The 24613-nt window shown below is 47.1% G+C and overlaps 2 protein-coding genes across 3 annotated transcripts in view; one reads left to right on the top strand and one right to left on the bottom strand.

Annotated features, from left to right (window-relative positions):
• ACOT8 (acyl-CoA thioesterase 8) overlaps positions 1-2939 on the bottom strand; it is a 17719-nt gene extending 14780 nt beyond the window's left edge. For both annotated transcript variants that reach the window (XM_050806562.1, XM_050806561.1), the window contains exons 1-2: positions 2714-2939; positions 685-818 (exon numbers count right to left, since the gene is read on the bottom strand). In XM_050806562.1, the coding sequence (XP_050662519.1) occupies positions 685-818; positions 2714-2841 (262 nt within the window). In that variant the 5' untranslated portion in view covers positions 2842-2939. The remainder of the gene's footprint in view (positions 1-684; positions 819-2713) is intronic.
• ZSWIM3 (zinc finger SWIM-type containing 3) lies at positions 2846-24613 on the top strand. Its single transcript, XM_050806468.1, has 2 exons — positions 2846-3504; positions 22206-24613. Exons 1-2 carry the CDS (start codon positions 3350-3352, stop codon positions 24139-24141), a joined length of 2091 nt encoding a protein of 696 aa, XP_050662425.1. The 5' UTR covers positions 2846-3349; the 3' UTR covers positions 24142-24613.

Below are 24613 nucleotides of genomic sequence, written 5' to 3'. Positions count from 1 at the left end.
ATGGCCACCCAAAGTGCGGGGATTATAGGCATGAGCCACCACACATAGCTTTTAAGTGACTTTATTTGACCCCAGAGCTATAAGAAGCTGTAGAGATCATTCCACTAAAATACCCCTGGTCCTACCCTTCTCCATTTTACAGCTGAAGTACACCAAGCTGTAGGGCGGGGAGCTAACCTCACAAGGCCGCATGGTAAATTATGGACAAAGCTGAAGCTAGGCCCTACATCTTTGGTTTGTTTTTATTGACCCGATGCTCAGTTGACAAAAGAAGCCTTAGATCCCTTGATTCTCAGGCTGGTGTTCTCTTCTCCAACCCAAGCTGCCCTACCTCCGCACCTCTAGCAGAGGTTACAGCACGCTGAGAACCTAGCACAGCGCTTGGCACCAGGAGCTATGTTAAGAATGGAAGAACAAAAGGCCCACAAGGAGCAGTTAAGCAACAAAGTCTTGTGTCATTATCAGCCAGACATCAGGTACCCAGTGAGTCCCGGCAAGTGTGAGGTCCAAGGCTCATTGTTAGCCCCAGACCTTGTTCCAGCCTAGACACTTAGGGTGGCTGTGTCCGCCATCCCTCCCCCTTGTCTTCCAGTCTCCCTCTCTTCCCTTTTGACCTCAGCCCTCAAGGCCAGAATGGCTGCTGGGCTACCAGGGCTGGGTTGGGGCAGGAAGTGGGGGGTTTACCTGCCCGAACAAAGTAGCAGTGCAGGGAGTGCACGTGGACGTCTTCACTCACAGACTTGGCTGCAGCCACCAGTGCCTGGCCCACGATCTGACCGCCAAACAGCCTCTTGGCCGGTACCCAGTAATGCCTTCCTCTGTAGGGAGACGGGGGAAAGAGGGAAAGACTTGGGAACTGGGCCAAATTCTACTACCCTCGCTGAGACTCTAGTGCATGATCTCTTCACCTTATTGGGGTTTAAGATCCTTTTGAGAATATGGTAAAAGCCATAGGTCCTTTCCCCAGGCAAATATCCTTATGCATAAAAATCTTCTGGGCCAGGCGCAATGGCTTACGCCTGTAATCCCAGCACTTTGCGAGGCTGAGGCAGGTGGATCCTTTGAGATTAGGAGTTCAAGAGCAGCCTGGCCAACATGGTGAAACTCCGTCTCTACTAAAAATACAAAAATTAGCTGGACGTGGTGGCATGCACCTGTAATCCCAGCTACTCAGAAGGCTGAGGCAGGAGAATCACTTGAACCCAGGAAGCAGAGGTTGAGGTGAGCCAAGATCGCACCACTGCACTCCAGCCTGGGCGACAGAGCAAGACTCCATCTCAAAAAATAAAATTAAATAAACATATAAATGAATAAACAACAAGAGCCCTCAGACATCAAGTCTAACTCCTTCAGTGTACAGATGAGAAAACTGCAGCTTGGCCCCAGAGATGAAAATGCTTGCCCAGAATGTAGGCCCATTGGAAGCTGAATAATTAAGTCTCTAGCCTCCCACGTCCCAGCTGTTTGGCATTTTCTGTAACAATGAGTTACGAATAGCCCTCCATGACCTGGCAGGTGGCTCTCGCCTGTAATCAATCCCAGCACTCTGGGAAGCTGAGGTGGGAGGATCGCCTGAGCCCATGAGTTCAAAACCAGCATGGGCTCCAAAGTGGGGCCTCATGTGTACTAAAAATAAAAAGATTAGTTGGATGTGGTGGCGAGTGCTTGTGGTCCCAGCTAAACGGGAGGCTGAGGCAGAAGGGTCACTTGGGCCCGGGAGGTCGAGGCTGCAGTGAGCCATGTTCGTGCCACTGCACTCCAGCCTGGACAACAGGGCCAGATCTTGTCTTCAAAAACAAAAATCAAATAGCCCTCCAAGAAGTTATTTATAATTCCTTAAGTGGAAGAAAGGGAGCTCAAAGTAGGATAACTTCCAGTAAAGCCAGGAGAAGCCTTGCTGCAGGGGCTGGAGGCGGTGGCTCACGCCTGTAATCCCAGCACTTTGGCAGAGATGGGCCGATCACAAGGCCAGAAGTTCGAGACCAGCCTGGCCAACATGGTGAAACCCCCGTCTCTACTAAAATAAATTAAAAAATTAGCTGGGCCGTGGCGCGCCTGTAATCCCAGCTGATCAGGAGGCTGAGGCAGGAGAAATGCTTGAACCCGGGAGGCGGAGGCTGCACTGAGCCGAAATCACACCACTGCACTCCAGCCTGGGCAACAGAGCAAGACTCCTGTCTCAAAGAAAGAAACCCTCGCTGCAGTCAAGAACTTCAGCAATGCTGGGAAGGAAACAAACATGCTTAGGCCTTAGGATAAGTAATGAGATACCAGACCCACCAAATGGTACTGGGGGCGGGATATTGTGAGAAGAAAAGGATACTGAAGACGCAAGGAGCTGCGGGGTCTGTTTTAACGTTGATCCATCAGCTGTGTGCCCTTGGGCAAATCACTGCCCTCTCTGTGCTAGCTCCCCTGTGAAGGCTTAGGGCAGGCTGCCGAGCAGGGTCTCTCAGGTCACCACTATATTTGCTCAGATCTCCAGGACTACCTAGAGATGGGGCTGCGCAGACCTCGCGGCAAGGAGAGGAAGGGAGGAAGCCAGAGCAGCGAGGACAGCTCTGTCGGGGGTGCGTTCTCTCCTAATTGTGGCAGAGGGTGCATCCTACGCAGAGCCATCCTAGTTCCGGAGCCAGGGGCCCCGGGGGGCGGCAGTGAAGATCAAGAGTTTCTGCCCTAAAGAAGGGGATGCTGGGCAGGAGCTGCCGGCTACCTGAAGAGATCCTCGTCCAGCGGCTCGAGGTTGAGCACGGTCGTGACCAAGACGCTACGGAGGTCCCTAGGGGGATCGCCGCGGTCGCCACAGCCCTGCCCATCTTCTGGGGCCTGCGGGGACGACATCTAGCTCAAGGCTGCCGGCCCTGAACACCCGCTCCGCGGAAGACGCGGAAACATACACTGAACCTGACGCTTCCGGTAGATTGCCCTAGTAACCGGAAGTCTCCTGCAGACCCCGGGAAGGCGGAACCTAGGTTATGATTGGTCAAGACTCCTGTCAGTCCGCTGGTGGCTGTAGCCCTTTTTCTCTAGCAATTGGAGACAATGAATGCCAATCTGCGAATCCTGTGTGTGACTGGATATGTCGCTGAGGGGGCGGAACCTCGAGACTGGATAATATGGACTGAGTGTCATTTCCCCCGTCAGATAGCAAATACACCACCTTCCTCTTGTAACCCGGTCAGGCCTAGGGCTCCTCCTGACTTCCAGAATAGGCCACCCAGTTGGGCGGACCCTTAAGGCATTCTGGGCCCACGCCAGCCCATAAACCCTCATAGTGTGACCTTTGACCCCTGGTGTGATCTTGGGCCTGGGCTGGGACCAGCCCCTGGTGTGGGTTGTGGGGGCGGCCATGGAGCTGGGCAGCTGCTTCAAGACCTATGAGGACTTCAAGGAGTGCTTCAGCGCCTACAAAAGGGAGAACAGGTGCTCCTTCATTCTCAGGGACTGCGTCTCCGTCCGCTTCCACAACCTCAACCATGGCACCTCCATCCGCGAGGACATCCTGTAAGGGCGGGCGGGCGGGGCGGGGCGGGGCAGGAGGGTGGGGAGGAGGCTGGAACTCCGGAGGGCTGCCTGGAGGAGGAGGGGATGCTTAGGCACGCTTTGGGCTGCGTGGCCATTCATTCAACAGGCACTCATTGAGCACCTGTTGTGTACCTTGTGAAGAGAGCTACGCCTCCACGGCCGTCGGTTTTTGACCACCCACTTCACTTTCACTCCATCCATAGGCTTTTCTGGAATTTATAACTGCAGTTTCTGCCATTGTTTTGAGCAGCTGCCACAACCCAAATACAAAGTATGGCTTTCATAAACGGATAAAAATACCTTGGTGATAATTTCCTTCATCAGTCTCCCCTTTACAAAACAGTCATATGGTCATTTGAATGTTCGTTCATTCATTCAATTTTTAGTTCATATATATTTGTTGAAACAGGGTCTCACTCTGTCCCCCAGGCTGGAGTGCAGTGGCACAATCAGCTCACTGAACCTTCAACTGCTGGGCTCAAGCGATCCTCCCACCTCAGCCTCCCAAGTAGCCAGGCATGGTGGCTCCAAGTAGCCACCATGCCTGGCTAATTATTTTTTATTTTTGTAGAGACTAGGTCTTGTTATGTTGGCCAGGCTGTTCCCAGACTCCTGGACTCAAGCGATCTTTCAGCGTATCAAGGTGTTAGGATTAACAGGCATGAGCCACTGCGCCTGGCCTATTCATTCATTTTGTAAATGGTTTTTGAGCTCCTTATATCAACCGTTTTTCAAACACTTTCCATGTGCCAGGCAGTGTTCTCTATGCATGCTTTACCCTGCAGGGCTTTTTTTTTCAGAATTATAGATAAACGTTATTTTTTCCCATTTGACAGATGAGAAGTCAGGCTTATAAGTTAAGACAGGAGTTGAAAACTCAAATGCCTTCAGGGCTTAGGTGAAACAGCCTAGTGTAATAAAGTTTTAACTTCGAATTTTACTTTAAGAAAAAGAATGATGAAATAGCAACCAACACCAGGTCTTTGTGCTAGGGACAACAGAAGTGTGAAATGGGCAAAATGGAGAGCAGATGCCATCTAATCAGCTCCAGCTGATGGCTGCCATATGAAAATAAAGATCTAGTGTTGCCAGAATTTGGGGCAAGAGTTATCAGAAATCCACACTTTATGTGGATTTTTCCATTAAAAAAAATTGAATATCAGTTCAAATTTTAACTCAGAGCATGCGGGCCAACTCAGAGTTAAAGCATATCCGAGTTTGAGACTTGGATTGAAATACTCAACCAAAGCTCCTTAATTAGAGAGCCAGGCTATATTCTTTCCATTATTCTGAAGTCCAGTGTTATGCTGGGTATAGATGACATAAAGATGAATAAGTGTTCAGACTATCCCCAGAGAACTAGGATAAACTTGAACTCAAGCAAACTGGCATGTGATAAATGCTTTAAAAGGAATGTGCAAAAAAAAAGAAAGAAAGAAGAAATGTGCAGAGAAAGAAATGACAAATGCCTGGGAGGTGGGGAAAGTCTTCACACTGGAATTGATGGTTTCCCTGGGCTGTGAATGAATGTAGAGTGCTAGAGTAGATCTGTGGTTAATTACTGAGTAGCATGGAGGCATTTGACCAGAAGTTGCTGTGCAGAAGGACCTGCAGGAGCAAAGACAAAGATACATGAAAGAAGGTGGCATGTTAGAGTAACAGTGAGGGATGCCATGTTTGGCGGGAAGTTAAGTCATTTGCAGTCTAAGGGTCTTTAGTGACCATTGTGAGGTGTTTGGACCTTGTCCTTTATGGGTAAGACCTTACTAAGCAATGAGAAGAATACAAAAAAAAAAAAAAAAATCACAGTTGCCCCTAAACACCCTTCAGGAAGACCATATCCAGTGTCTAGCACAAGGTGTGGCCCATAGCAGGCATTAAATCATTATTGAATGAGTGAATTAGCAAGTACTAACCATGTGATTCAGGGAAATAGGTGCTGCAAGAAAAAAAAAAAGAATCCATTTCCTTTCCTTTCCACCTCCTAGAGGCTGCCCAGCGCACCTTGGGTCATGGCCCCCTTCCTCCATCTTCAAAGCCAGCAGTAGCAGGTTGAGTCATCATATCACTCTGACCTTATTTCTGTCATCACGTCTCTGACTCCCTCTTCTGCCTCCCTTTTCCACTTTTTTTTTTTTTTTTTTTTTTTTTTTTTTTTTGAGATAGAGTTTTGCTCTTTTTGCCCAGGCTAGAGTCTCGGCTCACCGCAACCTCTGCTTCCCGGGTTCAAGTGATTCTCCTGCCTCAGCCTCCCGAGTAGCTTGGATTACAGGCATGCGCCACCACCCCGGCTAATTTTGTATTTTTAGTAGAGATGGGGTTTCTCCATGTTGGTCAGGCTGGTCTTGAACTCCTGACCTCAGGTGATCCACCTGCCTCGGCCTCCCAAAATGCTGGGATTACAGGCGTGAGCCACTGTGCCCGGCCCTTTTCCACTTTTCAGGATCCTCATGATTATATTGGGCCTACCCAGATAATCCCAGATAATTTCCCTATTTTCAAGTCAGCTGATAGCAACCTTAATTCTATCTGCAACCTTAATTCTCCTTTGCCATGTAACCTAACATATTCACAGATTCTAGGATTAGGACAAGGACATCTTCAAGGGACCATTCTGCCTGCCACAAAAAGATTAATATCCTGGAGGGAAAAATGGTGTGAGTCAGTGCAGATGTAAACATGATGTACTTCAATTAGAAAACAGTGATGGGCTGGGCACAGTGGCTCACACTTGTAATCCTAATACTTTGGGAAGCTGAGACAGGGAGATTGCTTGAAATCAAGAGTTCAAGACCAGCCTGGGCAACAAAATGAGATCCCCATCTCCACAAAAAAATTTTAAAATTAGGGGCCACTCGTGGCGGCTCACACCTATAATTCCAGCACTTTGGTAGGCTGAGGCAGGCAGATGGAATGAGGCCAGGAATTCTAGACCAGCCTGGGCAATATGCCAAAACCCCATCTCAACAAAAAATACAAAAAGTAGCCAGGTATAGTAGTGCGTGCCTGTAGTACCAGCTACTCTGGAGTCTGAGGCAGGAGGATTACTTAATCCCAGGAGTAAGAGGTTGCAGTGAGCTATGATCGCACCACTGCACACTACATTCTAGCCTGGGCAACAACAGAGTAAGATCCTGTCTCAAAAAAAAAAAAAAAAAAAAAAAAAAAAGCAGTGATGTATGTTTGCACGCACATACAAAAGCCATGAGGAGACCTGCTTAGTTAGAAGGAAGGATTTATGCTGGAGCAGCAGGAAAGGAAATTGGAAGGTTGATAAGCAGGTTGGTGGGTTGGGGTTTGTTTTGTTTGTTTTAGAACACAAGGTCTCGCTCTGTTGCCCAGGATAGAGTACAGTGGGAGGATCATAGTTCACTGTAACCTTGAAATTCTGGCCTCAAGTAATCATACTACCTCAGCCTCCTAAGTAGCTAGGACTACAGGTATGCACCCCCATGCCAGGCTAATTTTTTTAAAATTTTTTTATTTTTTGTGTTGAGACAGGGTCTTGCTATGTTGCCCAGGCTGGTCTTGAACTCCTAGCCTCAAGCTGTCCTCCTGCCTCGGCCTCCCAAAGTGCTGGGATTACAGATGTGAGCCACCATGCTGGACCTATTTTTGTTTTTAAAGGTGAACAATTTTAAAAGTGTTTTGGGGCCAGGCACAATTCAGTCACTTGAACCCAAGAGGCAGAGGTTGCAGTGAGTCGAGATCATGCCACTACTCTCCAGCCTGGGTGACACAGTGAGACTCTGTCTCAAAATAAATAAATAAAAAGTGTTTTTGTTTTTGAGTGGTTAACATAATTAAGAAATTTTTTTCAAACAGTACAGAACAGAAGGGACTAAAAGGGTCATTTCCACTGTGTTAGCTTTTTTTTTTTTTTTTTTTTTTTTTTTGAGATGGAGTTTCACTCTGTTGCCAGGCTGGAGTGCAGTGGCGTGATCTCAGCTCACTGCAACTTTTGACTCCCTGGTTCAAGCAATTCTCCTGCCTCAGCCTCCCGAGATTACATGCACGCACCCCACACCCAGCTAATTTTTGTATTTTTAGTGGAGACAGGGTTCCACCATGTTTGCCAGGATGGTCTTGATCTCCTGACCTCATCCACCCACCTCGGCCTCCCAAAGTGCTGGGATTATAGGTGTGAGCCACTGTGCCCAGCCTGTATTATCTTTTTTATCCATATTTATTTATTTATTTATTTACTTACTTACTTACTTATTTTGAGATAGAGTCTTGGTCTGTCACCCAGGCTGGAGTGCAGTGGTGCGATCTTGGCTCACTGCAACCTCTGCCTCCCGGGTTCAAGTGATTCTCCTGCCTCAGCTTCCCAAGGAGCTGGGACTACAGGCATGCACCACCACGCCTGGCTAATTGTTGTACTTTTTTTTTTTTTTTTTTTTTTTTTTTTTTTTTTGAGACGGAGTCTCGCTCTGTCGCCTAGGCTGGAATGCAGTGGCCGGATCTCAGCTCACTGCAAGCTCCGCCTCCCGGGTTTACACCATTCTCCTGTCTCAGCCTCCCGAGTAGCTGGGACTACAGGCGCCCGCCACCTTGCCCGGCTAGTTTTTTGTATTTTTTAGTAGAGACGGGGTTTCACCGGGTTAGCCAGGATGGTCTGGATCTGCTGACCTCATGATCCGCCCGTCTCGGCCTCCCAAAGTGCTGGGATTACAGGCTTGAGCCACCGCGCCGGCCAATTGTTGTATTTTTAGTAGAGTTTTGTTGTACTTTTAGTAGGTTTCGCCATGTTGGCTAGGCTGGTGTGGAACTCCTGACCTCAAGTGATACACCCGTCTCAGCCTTCCAAAGGGCTGGGATTACAGCTGTGAACTGCCATGCCCAGCCTATTTATTTATTTATTTTTATTTTTGTAGAGACGAGGTCTCACTATGTTGCCCAAACTGATATTGAACTCCTAGACTCAAGCGATCCTCCCTTCTCGGCCTCCCAAAGTGCTAGGATTACAGGCATGAGTCACTGTGCCTGGCCCACTGCATTATATAGACACAAGCAGCGTTACCTTCCTGAGAGATACTGAGGCTAAACAAACATGTCTTGTATATGCATATGCATCTTTTTGTTGTTTTAACACAGTGGCAGCATACTATTTAGACATAGCCTTCTGTACCTGCTGGACCTGGCTCTTCTCACTTATCAATATATCTTGGATATTATCCCACTGTGTGGGCAGTTTGATTTGACTTCTGTTTATTTCCTTTATTTTTATGTATTTATTTATTTATTTATTGCAATTGTTGACTAAAAAGTTACTGCATGCTAGTGTCTGGAGATATGTTGTTGAAAAATATAAATTGAATCTCTGGTCTTGTGGAGACAAATACTAATCTATAATCACAGAAATAATAATTTCGTTAAGGTGGTAGTAGAGCTCCAAAGGACAAACCCAGGGTGCCATGTGGAGGGGTGATGGTGACACTTATTCTGGTTGTCAGGAACAGGGTGGGGGTGCTGGTTGACACCCTGAACCAATGCAGGCTCTTGCTCAGAAACAACTGTCAGCCCTGAGATTTTGCAGTTACTTTACAAAGCACATTCTGACCTGGTTCTCTGAATAACCTTGTCAGAGGCAAATTTTGCTATTCCCGTTAAATTAGTTAATACAAGTAAAGTGCTAACAGCAGTGGCTTGTAGACAGAAACTAGTCCATAAATATTGTATTATTTTACAGATGGGGAGACAGAGCCAGGAGAAGTCAAACATTAAGAGACAAATAGTTTAGGGCCAGGCGCAGTGGCTCATGTCTGTAATCCCAGCACTTTGGGAGGCCAGGGTGGACAGATCACTGGAGGTCAGGAGTTCGAGACCAGCCAGGCCAACATGCTGAAACCCTGTCTCTACTAAAAATAAAAAAATTAGCCAGGCGTGGTGGTGCGCATCTGTAATCCCAGCTACTCAGGAGGCTGAGGCAGGAGAATCGCTTTAACCGAGGAAGAGGAGGCTTAAGTGAGCTGAGATGGCACCACTGCACTCCAGCCTGAGCAGCAGAGCGAGACTGTCTCAAAACAATAACAAAAAGAAATGAAGATTAGACCCAGCCTATCTACTGACAGAGCTCTTCATTGTTGTACTTAGCCACTGGGCTCTAATAGTTTTCTAATGTCACTTGTCCGTTTTTCCCTCAACAAACTTGTGGTAAGAGGCTACGTGTTTACCATGGGCCAGGAGTACAAAGATGAGCTAGAGTACAAAGATGGGTAAATTGTTGGCTCCACCCCTGAGGACAGTAGTGGACTGAGGTAGCTTAGGAGGCAGTGAATTCATGAGCAGCACAGGTCTTTCGCAGAAACAAGTTGACTGCTAGTTGTGATGTTATAAAGGACATTCTTGGATCATTTATTGTACACTGGCTCTGTGCAGAGCTCACTGTCTTGGGCTTTTTGAGTAATACATGGATGTCTTGGAGGACTGGAGGGTTGGTGGGGAAAATGTTTTTAGGAGGTAATTTAGTACATGTTTCTGCAGTCAAATACATATATTACTGGGTGGTCAGGTGAGATGATATTAATACTTACGTGAATATGTAGACATAAAGTTCCTTGATAAGCAAAGTAAAGCAAGTAAACTAATTTAAAGAAAACCATTTACAGCTGGATGTGGTGGTGCACACCTGTAATCCCAGCACTTTGGGAGGCTGAGGCAGGTGAATCACTTGAAGTCGGGAGTTCGAGACCAGCCTGCCCAACATGGTGAAACCATCTCTACTAAAAATACGTAAATTAGCCAGGTGCTGTGGTGGGCATCTATAATCCCAGCTACTCAGGGGGCTAAGACAGGAGGATCCCTTGAACCTGAGAGGCGGAGGTTGCAGTGAGCTGAGATCACGCCACTGCACTCCAGCCTGGGTGACAGAGTAAGACTCCATCTCAAAAAACTTTTTGAAAATAGGGCAGGACCGGGTGCGGTGGCTCATGCCTGTAATACCAGCACTTTGGGAGGCTGAGGCAGGCGGATCACGAGGTCAGGAGATCGAGACCATCCTGGCTAACACAGAGAAACCCCATCTCTACTAAAAATACAAAATAATTAGCCGGGCATGTAGCCGGGCGCAGTGGCTCACACCTATAATCCCAGCACTTTGGGAGGCCAAGGTGGGTAGACACCTGAGGTCAGGAGTTCAAGACCAGCCTGGCCAATATGGCAAAACCCCATCTCTACTAAAAATACAAAAAATAACCGGGCATGGTGGCTTACACCTGCAATCCCAGCTACTTGGGAGGCTGAGGCAGGAGAATCACTTGAACCCGGGAGGCAGAGGTTGCAGTGAGCTGAGATCACACCATTGCACTCCAGCCTAGGCAACAAGAGCAAAACTCTGTCTCAAAAAAAAAAAATTATCCAGGCTTGGTGGCGGGCGCCTATAGTCCCAGCTACTTGGGAGGCTGAGGCAGGACAATGGCATGAACCCGGGAGGCAGAGCTTGCAGAGAGCCAAGATCACACCACTACACTCCAGCCTGGGTGACAGAGTGAGACTTCATTTCAAAAGAAAAAAAGAAAAGAATAGTGCAAATATTATATGAGTGGCTATGGCAGATGTAAAGGTGATTGGCAATTCTTTATCGGGAAAAGCTGGCCTAATGGTTAAAAGGAAGAGTGCTGGAGTAAAAGAGACTGCCTTTGCCCTTGACCTTGGGCAAAACTTAACCTCTTGATATAGTTTCATCCTTTACGAAATGAGAAGGGTGTGACGATGATTAGGAAAATTCACAGCAGGCATGGTGGCTCACGCTTGTAATCCCAGCACTTTGGGAGGCCAAGGCAGGCGGATCACCTGAGGTCAGGAGTTTGAGACCAGCCATGGTCAATATGGTGAAACCCCGTCTCTACTAAAAAGACAAAAATTAGCCGGGCGTGGTGGCCGGCGCGTGTAATCCCAGCTACTTGGGAGGCTGAGGCAGGAGAATCGCTGGAACCTGGGAGGCAGAGGTTGCAGTGAGCCAAGATCACGCCATTGCACTTCAGTCTGGGCAACAGAGTGAGACTTCGTCTCAAAAAAAAAAAAAAAAAAAAAAAAAAATTCAGGCTAGGGGGCAGTGGCTCATGCCTGTAATCTCAGCACTTGGGAGGCCAAAGTGAGAGGATTGCTTGAGCCCAGGAGTTTAAGACCAGCCTGGCCAACATGGTGAAACCATCTCTACTAAAAATACACAGATTAGCCGGGTGTGGTGATTGGCACCTGTAATCCCAGCTACTCGGGGCTGAGGCAGGAGGATCACTTGAACCCGGCAGAGGTTGCAGTGAGCTGAGATCACACCACAGCACTCCAGTCTGGGTGACAGAGCAAGACTCCTATCTCAAAAAAAAAAAAAAAAAAATTGAAAACAATAGTGCAAATATTATATGGGTGGCTATGGCAGATGTAAAGGTCATTGGGAATTCTTTTTCTAGAAAAGCTGGCCTAACGGTTGGAGCTCTGGAGTAAAAGAGACCCCCTTTGCCCTTGACCTTGGGCAAAACTTACACAGTTTTGTCCTTTACAAAATGAGAAGGGTGTGGTGATGATTAAGAAAATTCAAGCTAGGGGCAGTGGCTCATGCCTGTAATCCCAGCACTTGGGAGACCAAGGTGGGAGGATTGCTTGAGCCCAGAAGTTCAAGACGAGCCTGGGCAACATGGCGAGACCCCATTTCTACAAAAAAAATAAATTAACTGGTCGTGGTGGCATGCTTTTGTGGTCCCAGCTACTCAGGAAGCTGAAGCCGGAGGATCACTTGAGCCCAGAAGTTTGAAGCTACAGTGAGCCATGTTTGCACCACTGCACTCCTACCTGAGCAACAGAGACCCTGTCTCAACAAAAGAAAGAAGAAAAGGAAAGGAAAATGCATGTAGCAGCTAAAACAGTGCTCAGTAAATGTTTGCTGAAGCTGTAACTATAGTATATAATAGAAAGCGGTAGTTATTTGAAAAAGAGTCAAAGGTATGTGCTCTGGGAATTACCACTAAATGACCAAAAGTGCATGTCAAAAAAATAAAATCAGATCAAGTTAGAATTTTTTTTTTTTTTCTTTGAGATGGAGTCTCGCTCTTGTCGCCCAGGCCGGAGCGCAGTGGCGCTATCTCAGCTCACTGCAACCTCCGCCTCCCAGGTTCCAGCGATTCCCCTGCCTCAGCCTCCTGAGCAGCTGGGATTACAGGTGCCTGCCACCATGCCGGGCTAATTTTTGTAGTTTTAGTAGAGACAGGGTTTCACCATGTTGACCAGGCTGGTCTCGAACTCCTGATCTCAAGTGATCCACCCACCTCAGCCTCTCAAAGTTCTGGGATTACAGGCATGAGCCACCACACCTGGCCAGAAAAATTTTTATTATGCCCACAAAAGAACAGTTGGAGATTGGTAAGACACTCCAGTCACTGTAGTAAGGGCAGTGCTAATAAAGCCTAAGGAAGGAAGTATTTTGACCTTTTTTGTGATTGGCTGTTATACATTAACATTCTGTTTACAGCCAGTAGAGCTGTTCAAACTGTTTTGTCTATAACTGATTCCTTTAATTTTACTGAATCATGCTGACAAGGATGTAAAACTTTGTGTTCTGTTTATGATTGATCAGAGCTAGCATTTCAGGGAATCAGGATATCTTAAATTCTGGCTATGTGGCTGTGGGCAGTTGGCCTTGGAGTATATCTAAACTGTGGCCTCCACTTTCATTTTTCTTGAAACATCGCTATCAACTGGGAAGAGTCTGTGACTTTATGCCCAGTTTCCCCTCTCATATTTTTATGACGGTTGTTTTTCTTTTTGTTATGCCATTTGAGGGGTTAAAGTACTGGCTGTCTCTCTCCATTGCTATTCAGGTTAACAGCCACCATTTGCAAACACTTTGTTGGAGCTCATTCCTTCTCTGCTAGGAACTTTACAAGCATTGTCTCAGTTAATCCTACAGCACCTTTGGCAGGACCTTTGTTATGAGAGTTTTTATTATCCATGTATCCATAGTTACAAGGCTATATAGAAAAGCAAAAGTCATCACACAAAAATCTTGCTAACAAACTACTTATAAAATTAGTCGCTACTTAACCATCCCTCTGCTTATCCCTGCCAGTCCAATTAACATGTTTGGTAGTCAATTTCTGGCTGATGAAGAGATACATTAAGCATCAAGGTAATACAAATGTAAATAAAACTGACTGCAGACTGAAATGGCACATCTCCCAAAAGTTGTAGGAGGAGGGTGAAATCCCTGAAAGTGATGATAGAAAACTTTCAGCCTTATACCAGTTAACAAAGGAAGAGGGGAAATCAACAAGGATGATGAGATGACAAAAACTTGAAAAGTAGAGGATTTGCTTAGGAAAAATTAAGCCCTTGGGAAACTTAGTAAAGCTCAGGAATATTTTGGCAAAACCATCCTTTGTATGTTGCAAAAGTGAGACAGGAAATGAAGTATAGTGTTTATGATTTTTTTTTTTTTTTTTTTTAAAGACAGAGTTTTGCTCTCTTGTCCAGGCTGGAGTGCAGTGGCGCAAACTTGGCTTACTGCAACCTCGGCCTCCTGAGTAGCTGGGATTACAGGCATGTGCCACCGCACCCGGCTAATTTTTGTATTTTAGTAGAGACGGGATTTCACCATATTGGCCAGGCTGGTCTTGAACTCCTGACCTCAGGTGATCCACCAGCCTTGGTCTCCCAAAGTGTTGGGATTACAGGCGTGAACCACTGCACCTGGCCTAGCGTTTGGGAAAACTATACTAGGAAAAGAATAGTTGCTTTAAGTCATTCTTTGATTATTCTGAGAATTGGCATATAGCTGCCATTATAACCTACTTTTGCTAAATATAATAATAATTATTATAATTATATTTTGAGACAGGGTCTTGTTTTGTCACCCAGGCTGGAGTAAAGTGGTGCGATCTCGGCTCACTGCAACCTTCGCCTCCTGGTGCAAGCAATTCTCCTGCCTCAGCCTCTTGAGTGGCTGGGATTACGGGCACGAGCCACCACACCCAGCTAATTTTTGTAGAGATAGGGTTTCACCATGTTGGTCAGGCTTGTCTTGAACTCCTGACCTCAGGTGATCCACCCGTCTCAGCCTCCCAAAGTGCTGGGATTACAGGCGTGAGCTACTGCGCCAGGCCCTGCTAAATATAATATTAACTTTATAATTTTAGTCTCATTTTTAAAGGTAAAGTTCCACCCAGATCTTATTTATCACTATTCCCTATGAAATGTTTCTGGGTGGCCGGGCCTGGTGGTTCACGCCTGTAATCCTAGCACTTTGGGAGGCCAAGACGGTTGGATTGCTTGAGGCCTGGAGTTCAAAACCAGCCTGGCCACATGGTGAAACCCTGTCACTACTGAAAGTACAAAAAATTAGCCAGACGTGATGGTGGGCGCCTGTAATCCCAGCTACTCGGGAGACTGAGACAGGAGAATCACTTGAATCTGCGAGGCAGGGGTTGCAGTGAGGCGAGATCATGCCACTGCACTCCAGACTGGGCAATAAGAGCGAAACTCTGTCTCAAAAGAAAAAAAAAAAAAAAAAGAAATGTTTCTGGGTATGTTTTTGGCTGCAATTAGCTGAAAACCGTGACTCAAAATGGCTTATTGCAGTTACTTAGAAGCCCAGAGGTGGGCCTCCAAAGGTCGTTGTCTCAGTGACCTGGACTCTGCATTTTTCCACTCTGCCATGTTCAGGTCTCAGCTTTGTCCTTAGGAAAGCTCCCCTCGTGGCACAAATGCAGGAGTGACATCCAGAAGAAAAAGCCTTCCGTGCCAGGCGTGGTGGCTCACGCCTGTAATCCCAGTGCTTTGGGAGGCCGAGGCAGGCAGATCACGAGGTCAGGAGTTCAAGACCAGCCTGGCCAACACGGTGAAACCCCGTCTCTACTAAAACTACAAAAATTAGTCAGGCATGATGGCGGGCGCCTGTAATCCCAGCTACTCGGGAGGCTAAGCCAGGAGATTTGCTGGAACCCGGGAAGCGAAGGTTACAGTGAGTTGAGATCGTGCCAATGTACTCCAGTCTGGGCAACAGAGCAAGACTCCGTCTCAAAAAAAAAAAAAAAAAAAAGGCCGAGTGTGGTGGCTCACGCCTGTAATCCCAGCACTTTGGGAGGCTGAGGCAGGCAGATCACGAGGTCAGGAGTTCAAGACCAGCCTGACCAATATGGTAAAACCCCATCTCTACTAAAAATACGAAAATTAGCCGGGTGTGGTGGCACACACCTGTAATTCTAGCTACTCAGGAGGCTGAGGCAGGAGAATCGCTTGAACGCGGGAGGTGGAGGTTGCAGTGAGCCAAGACCGTGCCAGTGCACCCCAGCCTGGGTGACAGAGGGAGACTCCATCTCAAAAAAAAAAAAGCCTGCCTTGGTTTCCTGCCGATTTCCTATCATGTTTCTTTGTCCCGAATTGGGCCAATATCCATGCCCATTCCTAATACAATTACCTTAATTGGCTTAGACTAGCTCTGAAGCAAGTAGCTATATGAGGGAGGAATGACAACTGAAGAAAATAGAAAAGAAAGGACAAAGGATGTTGAGTTGGCAACTGACAATTCCTGCTATAGCCTTTTAAATTAATTTACTTTAAGTGGTACTGATTATTCATATTGGTATTTCCATATATAGAGGGATAAGAAATTGGAGGCTTAGAGGAAGTGAAGTGACTTAACCAAGGTCACATAGCTAAGTGGAATTTATTTTTTTTTTTTACTTTTTTGAGACAGTCTCACTCTGTCACCCAAGCTGGAGTGCAGTGGCACTATCTTGACTCACTGCAACCTCTGCCTCCCGGGTTCAAGTGATTCTCCTGTCTCAGCCACCTGAGTAGCTGGGATTTCAGGTGTGTATCAGCATGCCTGGCTAATTTTTTGATTTTTTAGTAGAGATGGAGTTTCTCTATGTTGGCCAGGCTGGTCACCAACTCTTGGCCTCAAGTGGTCCACCTACCTTGGCCTCCCAAAATGCTGTGATTACAGGTGTGAGCCACGGCGCCCAGCTATTGGAAGTCATGATGCAAGCTGTTGTTGTTTGCATCATGAATTCCAAACTTAATGAGTGCTACGTTGAAGTTATTTTTTTCTGTTTACCTTAATCTTCTATTGAGATATAACGTGTATTGAAGTGCAGAAATCTTTTGCAAGAATTCGTTGAGCACTATAGTTATATTCATCTGTACTTATTGTCTCCCTGGTAAAGGCATAAACTCCCTTCAAGATGGGGACAAGGTTTTATACTTTCCTGAATATCCTTTAGTGCTTATATCTAACAGCACTTAGCCAGGATCTGGAGGGGGTCAGCCAGTCTTGCTTCCTTCCAATTTACTCTGTAGATGTTTGTGGTTTTCTACTGTAACTACAGAGGTAAAGGAGCCATTGGTGTTTCCAGTGTCTGGCACATAATAGGTGCTCTATGAATGTCAAATGAATGACTGAGGCATAAAAAGTACTTCCTATAACGTAAGTAGTATAATAGGAAGATCACTGGGATAGAATTCTCTTAGAAGACATGATTCCTAGACCTAGCACTATTACTCTTACCGAATATAACTTTGGACAAGTCATTTGTTTAATTTCAAACATTTACTGAATTCTGTGTACCAAACACTGTACAAGTTGTTCAAAAGGCTACAGAGTCTCTACTCTCAAAGTCTAGTCAGGGGAGAGATTACACAGGAGTGAAACCCCATCTCTACTAAAAAAAAAAAAAAAAAAAAAAAAAAAAAAAAAAAAAAAAAAATAGTCAGGCATGGTGGCAGGCACCTATAATCCCAGCTACTTGGGAGGCTGAGGTAGAAGAATCGCTTGAACCCAGGAGGTGGAGGTTGCAGTGAGTCAAGATCGCACCACTACAGCCTGGGCAACAAAACGAATCTCTGTCTCAAAACTAAAACAAATAAAAAAACACAGTATGTTTAGAGATCCTTAAGGAAGTTTTGAACCTGTCCAATGTGTTGGGAGTCAAGATGAGGGGGTAAAAGTGGGAATTCAGAGAAAGGATAAATATTTTGAAGGAAGACAGGCAGCATAATGGTTAACTAGTCAGACTGCAGACAAGCAAGCAGTATAAATCCCATGTCCCCAGGTCTTAGCTGGAGGATTAAATCCCAGATTCTCATCCTTGAGAACCTCTTTAAGCTTGTTTTCCCATCTGTAAAATGTAGATGATAACAGAATCCTTTTCCTACTATAAAATAATGCACATTGGGGGCTTAATGTAGTTGGCTATATAATAAATCCTCAATACATGTAGCAGTGGTGGGGGGAACTCATAAAGACTTGTTAACTTATTGGATGTAGGTGAGAAAGAAGAATCAAAAAGAATATCCAGGTTCCCACCCTGGAAGGGGCAGACATAAATGGAGCCAGGAATGGTACAAGGAGCTTTGTGGTGGGCACTCATTAGTACCTTCCTTTGGAATAGTTCAACAAATGTTCACTAAGTACACATAAAGTCAATATAACTTGACGAGCTAGAGTTAGGCTAAGATGTCGAGTCAGCAGAAGAGTGGTACCCAACTAAGGGCTTGAGGAAGGCTTCCTAGAAAAGATGATGGGTGCACATAGTCCTTAAGGATAAGCAAGCTTTGTGAGGAGGGAAGGTAGGAAGGCCATTCTGGACAAAGGCACAAACATGCACAAAGGTGAGACAGAGCATGGTGAACACACAAAGTTGTAGGCATTTTGTCTTTCTAGGACACAAAAAACAAGGTGATGAAAACAAGGCTGGAGAGACAAGTGGAGACCACACAGTGGTCACCCCTCACTGGCCTCACTGTACTACTGGACTGCTCCAACCCATCCTGGCCCAGAGCTAGAGGTGGCACCACCCCCACACTGTGTAGGCAATAGGTACAGACACTCTCAGCCCCAAGCCCCTCCACCCTGTTACTGTGAGACTCACACATCCTGTTTTCCCAAGCTTGCCCCACAGGGTGAGCAAACTGGACCAGCTGGATTAGAGTATTTGGAAAAGTACAGGTAGGGCTTCTAGGCTATGCCACGTCAGGCCCGGGGGTGAGATTTTTTTCCCCTTCCCTGGTCTTTGGACTGGGGCACTCCCTGAGGAGGCAGGAGTGTGACCCATCCCACCCATTGGTGGTCCGTGATCCGTTCATCCAGTACATCAGCCATAAGCATCTGCTGGGCCGGGCGGAGTGGCTCACACCTGTAATCCCAGCACTTTGGGAGGCTGAGGTGGGTGGATCATCTGAGGTCGGGAGTTCAAGACCAGCCTGGCCAACATGGTGAAACCCCATCTCTACTAAAAATACAAAATTAGCCGGGCATGGTAGCGCATGCCTGTAATCCCAGCTACTCGGGAGGCTGAGGCAGGAGAATCGCTTGAACCCAGGAGGCGGAGTTTGGAGGTTGCAGTGAGTCGAGATCGAGCCATTGCTCTCCAGCCTGGGCAACAAGAGTGAAATTCCATCCCCAAAAAAAAAAAAAAAGCATCTGCTGAAGGCACAGCATTGTGTTAGAGGCTTGGACTACCCTGAGGAATAATAGTCCTGACACTTGAGGACATCCCCATCCAATTGGAAAAGCACTGGATAAACATCTCAGAAAATGTCACAAGGCATAAAAGCTGTAATAATAACAGCTAACTTGTATTTAGCATAAACAAAAGGCCTAATCAGGCTTTGAACTAAATATTTTGCCTATGGCTCATTTAATCTTAATAACAACCGTAATGAGATTATCTCATTTCATGAGGAGGAAACTGTATACAGAGAGGTGATTGACTTGCCTAAGGTTGAACGGCTTATGAGTAGTAGAGCCAGCATTCAAATCCAGTCAGCCTCCAGTGTCCCCCCTCTTTAGCCATTAGCCACGCAGAGAATCTGCTAAGCCTTATAGATAAATGCTATGAATTCAGAGGCAGGAGCAATTACTGTGGCTTGGGGGCATCCACAAAGGCTTTCTAAGATGGTGGCACCTGATTTGGGCCTTGAAACTGGTTGAATAGAGATAGGAAAAGAACAGATGCTCAATTTAACTGCCCCTGTCTTTTGAGTCATCACTTTAAGCCTAGAATGACAAAGCTAGAAAAGACCCTAGATATCATCTAGCCCAGTGATTATCAAATTTTCTTAGGATGTGGACATTTTTCATTAAATGTAGCATGAGCAGAAGCCAGGTGCAGTGGCTCATGCCTGTAATCCCAGCTACTTGGGAGGCTAAGGTGGGAGGATTGCTTAAGCCCAGAAGTTCGACACCAGCCTGGGCAACAGTGAGACCTTGTCTCAAAAAAGAAACAAAGGCTGAGCGCGGTGGCTCATGCCTGTAATCTCAGCACTTTGGGAGGCTGAGGTGGGTGGATCACTTGAGATCAGGGGTTCGAGACCAGCCTGGCCAACATGGTGAAACCCTGACTCTACTGAAAATACAAAAATTAGCCAGGTGCAGTGCTGCATGCCTATCATCCCAGCTACTCAATAGGCTGAGGCAGGAGAATCCCTTGAACCCTGGAGGTGGAGGTTGCAGCGAGCTGAGATTACACCACTGCACTCCAGCCTGGGTGACAGAGTGAGACTTTGTCTCAAAAAGAAAGATGAGCAGTGACCTTGTCTCTTCAAAAGGAGGACCAAACATTCTCTAGCCCAAAAAGGCCCTGAAAAGTTCAATTGAGAACCACTGATTAGTCCAATGTCCTTGGAGCTTCGTTTTATCTTTGCTATCTGGATAAGGAAGAGACAGCAGTAGTTCCCAAAATACGCAAATGATGGGGACGTTTTAAATGGGAGTAACCAACTGAGCACTCTGCTGCTGCTGCTTATCTATTTGCCCTCTTGTCCTGCCTCAGGGTGAATTGTTGGCAGCTACAAATGGCAACCAAGAGAGAATGGAGTTGGGGCTCCATTCTCTCTTGAGAATGTGCAGTAGAGGAATATGAAGGGAGCTGGAGTTGGAGAGACTCTTAAAGAAACAGCTGAGTAATTTGGGACTGGAGAGTTAATGTAAATCTCTTCTTGGTTCATGGGATTTTGTTGTTGTTGTTGTTGTTGTTGTTTTCCCCATGATGCAACCCTCAGGAGATCATGAGAACACGTGCCCTGATTTGGGGGGATTTTAATTTAAAAAAATTTTTTTTGAGACAGAGTCTCACTCTGTCGCCCAGGCTGGAATGCTGTGGTGCGATCTCGGCTCACTGCAAGCTCCGCCTCCCGTGTTCACGCCATTCTTCTGCTTCAGCCTCCCAAGTAGCTGGGAGTACAGGTGCCCACCACCACACCCGGCTAATTTTTTGTATTTTTAATAGAGATGGGGTTTCACTATGTTAGCCAGAATGGTCTCGATCTCCTGACCTCGTGATCTATCTGCCTTGGCCTCCCAAAGTGCTGGGATTACAGGCATGAGCCACCATGCCTGGCCAACATTTTTTTTTAATTAGAGACAGTCTCTTGCTGTGTTGCCCAGGCTGTTCTCAAGCAGTCCTCCCACCTTGGCCTCCCAAAGTGCTGGGATTACAGGCGTAAGCTACAGCGCCCAGCCTTCCTTCTTTCCTTAATTCTATTTGTCTGTTCGTTTGTTTGTTTTTGAGACGGAGTCTTGGGCTGTCGCCCCGGCTGGAGTACAGTGGCATGATCTCGGCTCCCTGCAATCTCCGCCTCCCAGGTTCAAGGGATTCTCTTGCCTCAGCCTCCTGAGTAGCTGGGATTACAGGTGGCTGCCACCACGCCTGGCTAATTTTTTGTATTTTTAGCAGAAATGGGGTTTCACTATGTTGGCCAGGCTGATCTCAAACTCCTGACCTGTGACTTGCCCACCTTGGCCTCCCAAAGTGTGGGGATTACAGGCATGAGCCACCATGCCCAGCCTTAATTCTATTAATATATAAATCCTTTACTTTAAAAAAAAACAAAAAAACAGACTCTTGGTCTGTTGCTTAGGCTGGAGTGCAGTGGCACAAATCAGAGTTAACTGCAGCCTCAAACTCCTGAACTCAAGCAATCCTCCAGCCTCAGCCTCCCGAGTAGTTGAGACCACAGTTGGGAACCACTACACTTGGCCCTATGGAGTTTTTTCTATTTGTTTGTTTTTTTGTTTTAAGACAGAATTTTGCTCTTGTTGCCCAGGCTGGAGTGCAATGGCGCGATCTCAACTCACCGCAACCTCTGCCTCCCAGGTTCAAGCGATTCTCCTGCCTCAGCCTCCCGAGTAGCTGGGACTACAGGCATGCACCACCACGCCCGGCTAATTCTGTACTTTTAGTAGAGTCAGGGTTTCTCCATGTTGGTGGTCAGGCTGGTCTTGAACTCCTGACCTCTGCCCATCTCGGCCTCCCGAAGTGCTGGGATTACAGGCGTGAGCCACCGTGCCCAGCCATTTGTTTGTTTTTTTGAGACAGGGTCTCACTCTGTTGCCCAGGCTGGAGTGCAGTGGCATGAACATGGCTTACTGCAGGCTTGACCTCCCAGGCTCAAGCAGTCCTCCCTTCTCAGCCTCCTGAATAGCTGGGACTACAGGAACACATCACCGCACCTGGCTGATTTTTACATTTTTTTAGAGCCAGGGTCTTACCATGTTGCCCAGGCTGGTCTCAAACTCCTGGGCTCAAGTGATCCTCCCGCCTCGGCCTCCCAAAATGCTGGGGTTATAGGCATGAGCCACTGTACCCAGACCCCTTCAGGGTCTTATCTTTATAAGGGGTGTCTTATCTTTATAAGGCGTGGGGGATGGTCAGCACCTTTCTCATTGTCACCTCTACCTTCCCTAGGTATGTGCAGGTGAAATTTGTCTGCATTCGGACCCAGTCAAACAGGAGGAGAACCCAGGAGGCAGACATGTGCCCAGCGTACTTGCTCCTAAGGTACAACGAGAGACTAGATAGACTATTTATCAGTGAACTGAACACACAGCACATACATAGTGACTCTAAAGTGGCTAGTCTTGGAGGAGACACCACTGGCAAATCTCAAAAGACAATGTGCCTGCAGAGATTCCAGCCTGTGCAGCCCACAAGCAAAAAAGACCCTGACACTGCCGATAAGTCCCTGGTTGAGCCATCGTTTTGCCTAGATAAAGTACAAGTGTCCTCAAAGCCAGAGCAGGAAGGCATCACTCCTTCTGACCTGGCCAAGATAGCAAAAGTGATGAAGAACTTCCTTAAGGTAGATGAGGGTTCCATGGCTTCCTTTAGTGTGGGTGACAGCCAACACCTGGACCGACTCAGCTTCCAGAGCAGTAAGATGAGTGACCTGTTCATCCGCTTTCCAGAGAATCTCTTGCTACACCGGGTGGAGAACACCCAGGGCCACATCCTCTATGCTTTCTTGGTGGAGAACAAGGAACGAGAAAGTCGAGTGGTGCACTTTGCTGTGCTCAAGGCAGAGACGGCCACCTCTGTGGCCAAGATGCTGAGCATCTTCACAGAGTTCAACTCCGATTGGCCCAAGGTCAAGGTGGTCTTTGTGGACCCTTCATTCCATCACCGGGCTATCCTGCAGGAGATCTTTCCTGCTGCCCGCATCCTCCTTTCCATCTACCACACAACCCGACTCTTGGAGAAGAAGCTGCATCGTAGTTCAGCAAATCCATCCTTTAAAAGGCTCATGAAGGAAGCCCTGCGGGAGGCTGTGTTTGTCACTTCCGAAGCCAGCCTGAAAAATCTCTGCCAGATGTCCCAGGCCCTACTGGATGAGGATCTCTTCAACTTCCTGCAGGCCCACTGGTTCACCTGTGAACTGCTGTGGTACATGCATGTTAGGAAGGGCCTGCTTGCGTGTAACACCTACATGGACAGCCTAGACATTGTCACCAGCAAGGTGTCAAGCCTCTTTCGGGAACAGCAGTCCCTGCTGGACTGCATCCTCTGCTTTGTGGATTACATAGACTTCTTTAATACCAAAGGCTTGAAGAACTTGCCCACAGCTCCTCCCAAGTTAAAGAGAGCTCGGCCAGCAAGCGTGCCACTGAAGTCCAAGAAGGCTTTTGGAATCTATGGAGAAAGCCTTACCAGCCTCCCTGTAGAAGAGACCAAGCCAGACTCACAGCAGGTACAGGTGCAGCAGCGGTCACAGGTGCCACCCTCGCAGGTTGGCATGCTGGACACCTTGCACCAGAGTGGCTCTGAACTAGCCTACAAGCTGTGCCACAATGAGTGGGAGGTGGTACAGAACTCCACCCAGCTGGTGGACATGGCTGGCTCTTCAGTGGACGTTCAGCTGCTAGAGGACTCTCACCAGGTTAGCAAAGATGGCTGTAGCTGCAGCTGTTCCTTTCAACAATGGTACCACCTGCCATGCCGACACATTTTGGCTCTGCTGCACACCAGCCAGCAGCCGGTTGGTGAAGCCATGGTGTGCCGCCGGTGGCAGAAGAAGTACCAGCACCTCCTTGGGCCCAATGGGGAGCTCCAGGATCATAGCGTGGTCCCAAACACAGGCCAGCCTGAGAAGCAGGGACGGAACGACATGATTCAGGACCTAAGCAGGGAGTTAGCAAACCTGCTCATGCAGACTGAGGGGCCAGAGCTGGAGGAACGCTACTCCACCCTGCGCAAGATTGTGGATATCTGGGCTGACCCCTCCCAGCCGTCTGAGTTCGTTCAGCAGCCAGGAGACTTTAAGGATGTGGGCAGCCTCCCTTTCCTCTGGGGAAAGCAAGAAGAAGGGGAGGGATTCCCTCCTGCTACAGCTGTGATGCATTATTGAAGCACTTTAGCTGAGGCATTGGACCACAAACACTTCTCCTTGGAAGAAGTGAGAGTTTAAAGTGGGCAGGACATGCTAGGGGTCAGCATTTTAGCCAATGTCTTCCTAGGTAGGGCTAGGAATATTGTTACAGTAGAGAGGAAAGGAACTCCACTGTGTGACAGTCCTTTCAATCTGCCCTTTTCAGCCCTACTTTTGGCATTCCTTGGGAGCCTCAGTTGTTGTTCAAGGCCAAAGTTATCTCTGTGCTGCAAGGTCACCCTCTTCCTCCCCCAGCCCCTGAGATCAGATCTTATTTGCCCTGCAAAGATGAATCCCTGCCTCAGGATAGGGTGAGACAAAATGGGTCTGGTAAAAGGGCCTGTTTTCAGGGACAAAGGGAATGAGGATGATCTTTGGCTGTTGCTGCTCTTTATGAAGAATCTTATTTGTAACTTTTTATTCATATTAAAGTTGTTTTTAATAAAATTAA

This window comes from Macaca thibetana, chromosome 10 (genome assembly GCF_024542745.1).
Source record: "Macaca thibetana thibetana isolate TM-01 chromosome 10, ASM2454274v1, whole genome shotgun sequence".
NCBI classification, from domain to species: Eukaryota; Metazoa; Chordata; class Mammalia; order Primates; family Cercopithecidae; genus Macaca; species Macaca thibetana.
Note: the sequence above shows the minus strand (reverse complement) of the source record. Positions and strands in the feature narration are given on the sequence as shown.

Bases quoted from the DNA above. Each gene is read 5' to 3' on its own strand.
- ZSWIM3 (XM_050806468.1), top strand. From the start codon at position 3,350: ATGGAGCTGGGCAGCTGCTTCAAGACCTATGAGGACTTCAAGGAGTGC. The intron at 3,505-22,205 runs GTAAGGGCGGGC...TACCTTCCCTAG, and splicing joins TCCATCCGCGAGGACATCCT to GTATGTGCAGGTGAAATTTG.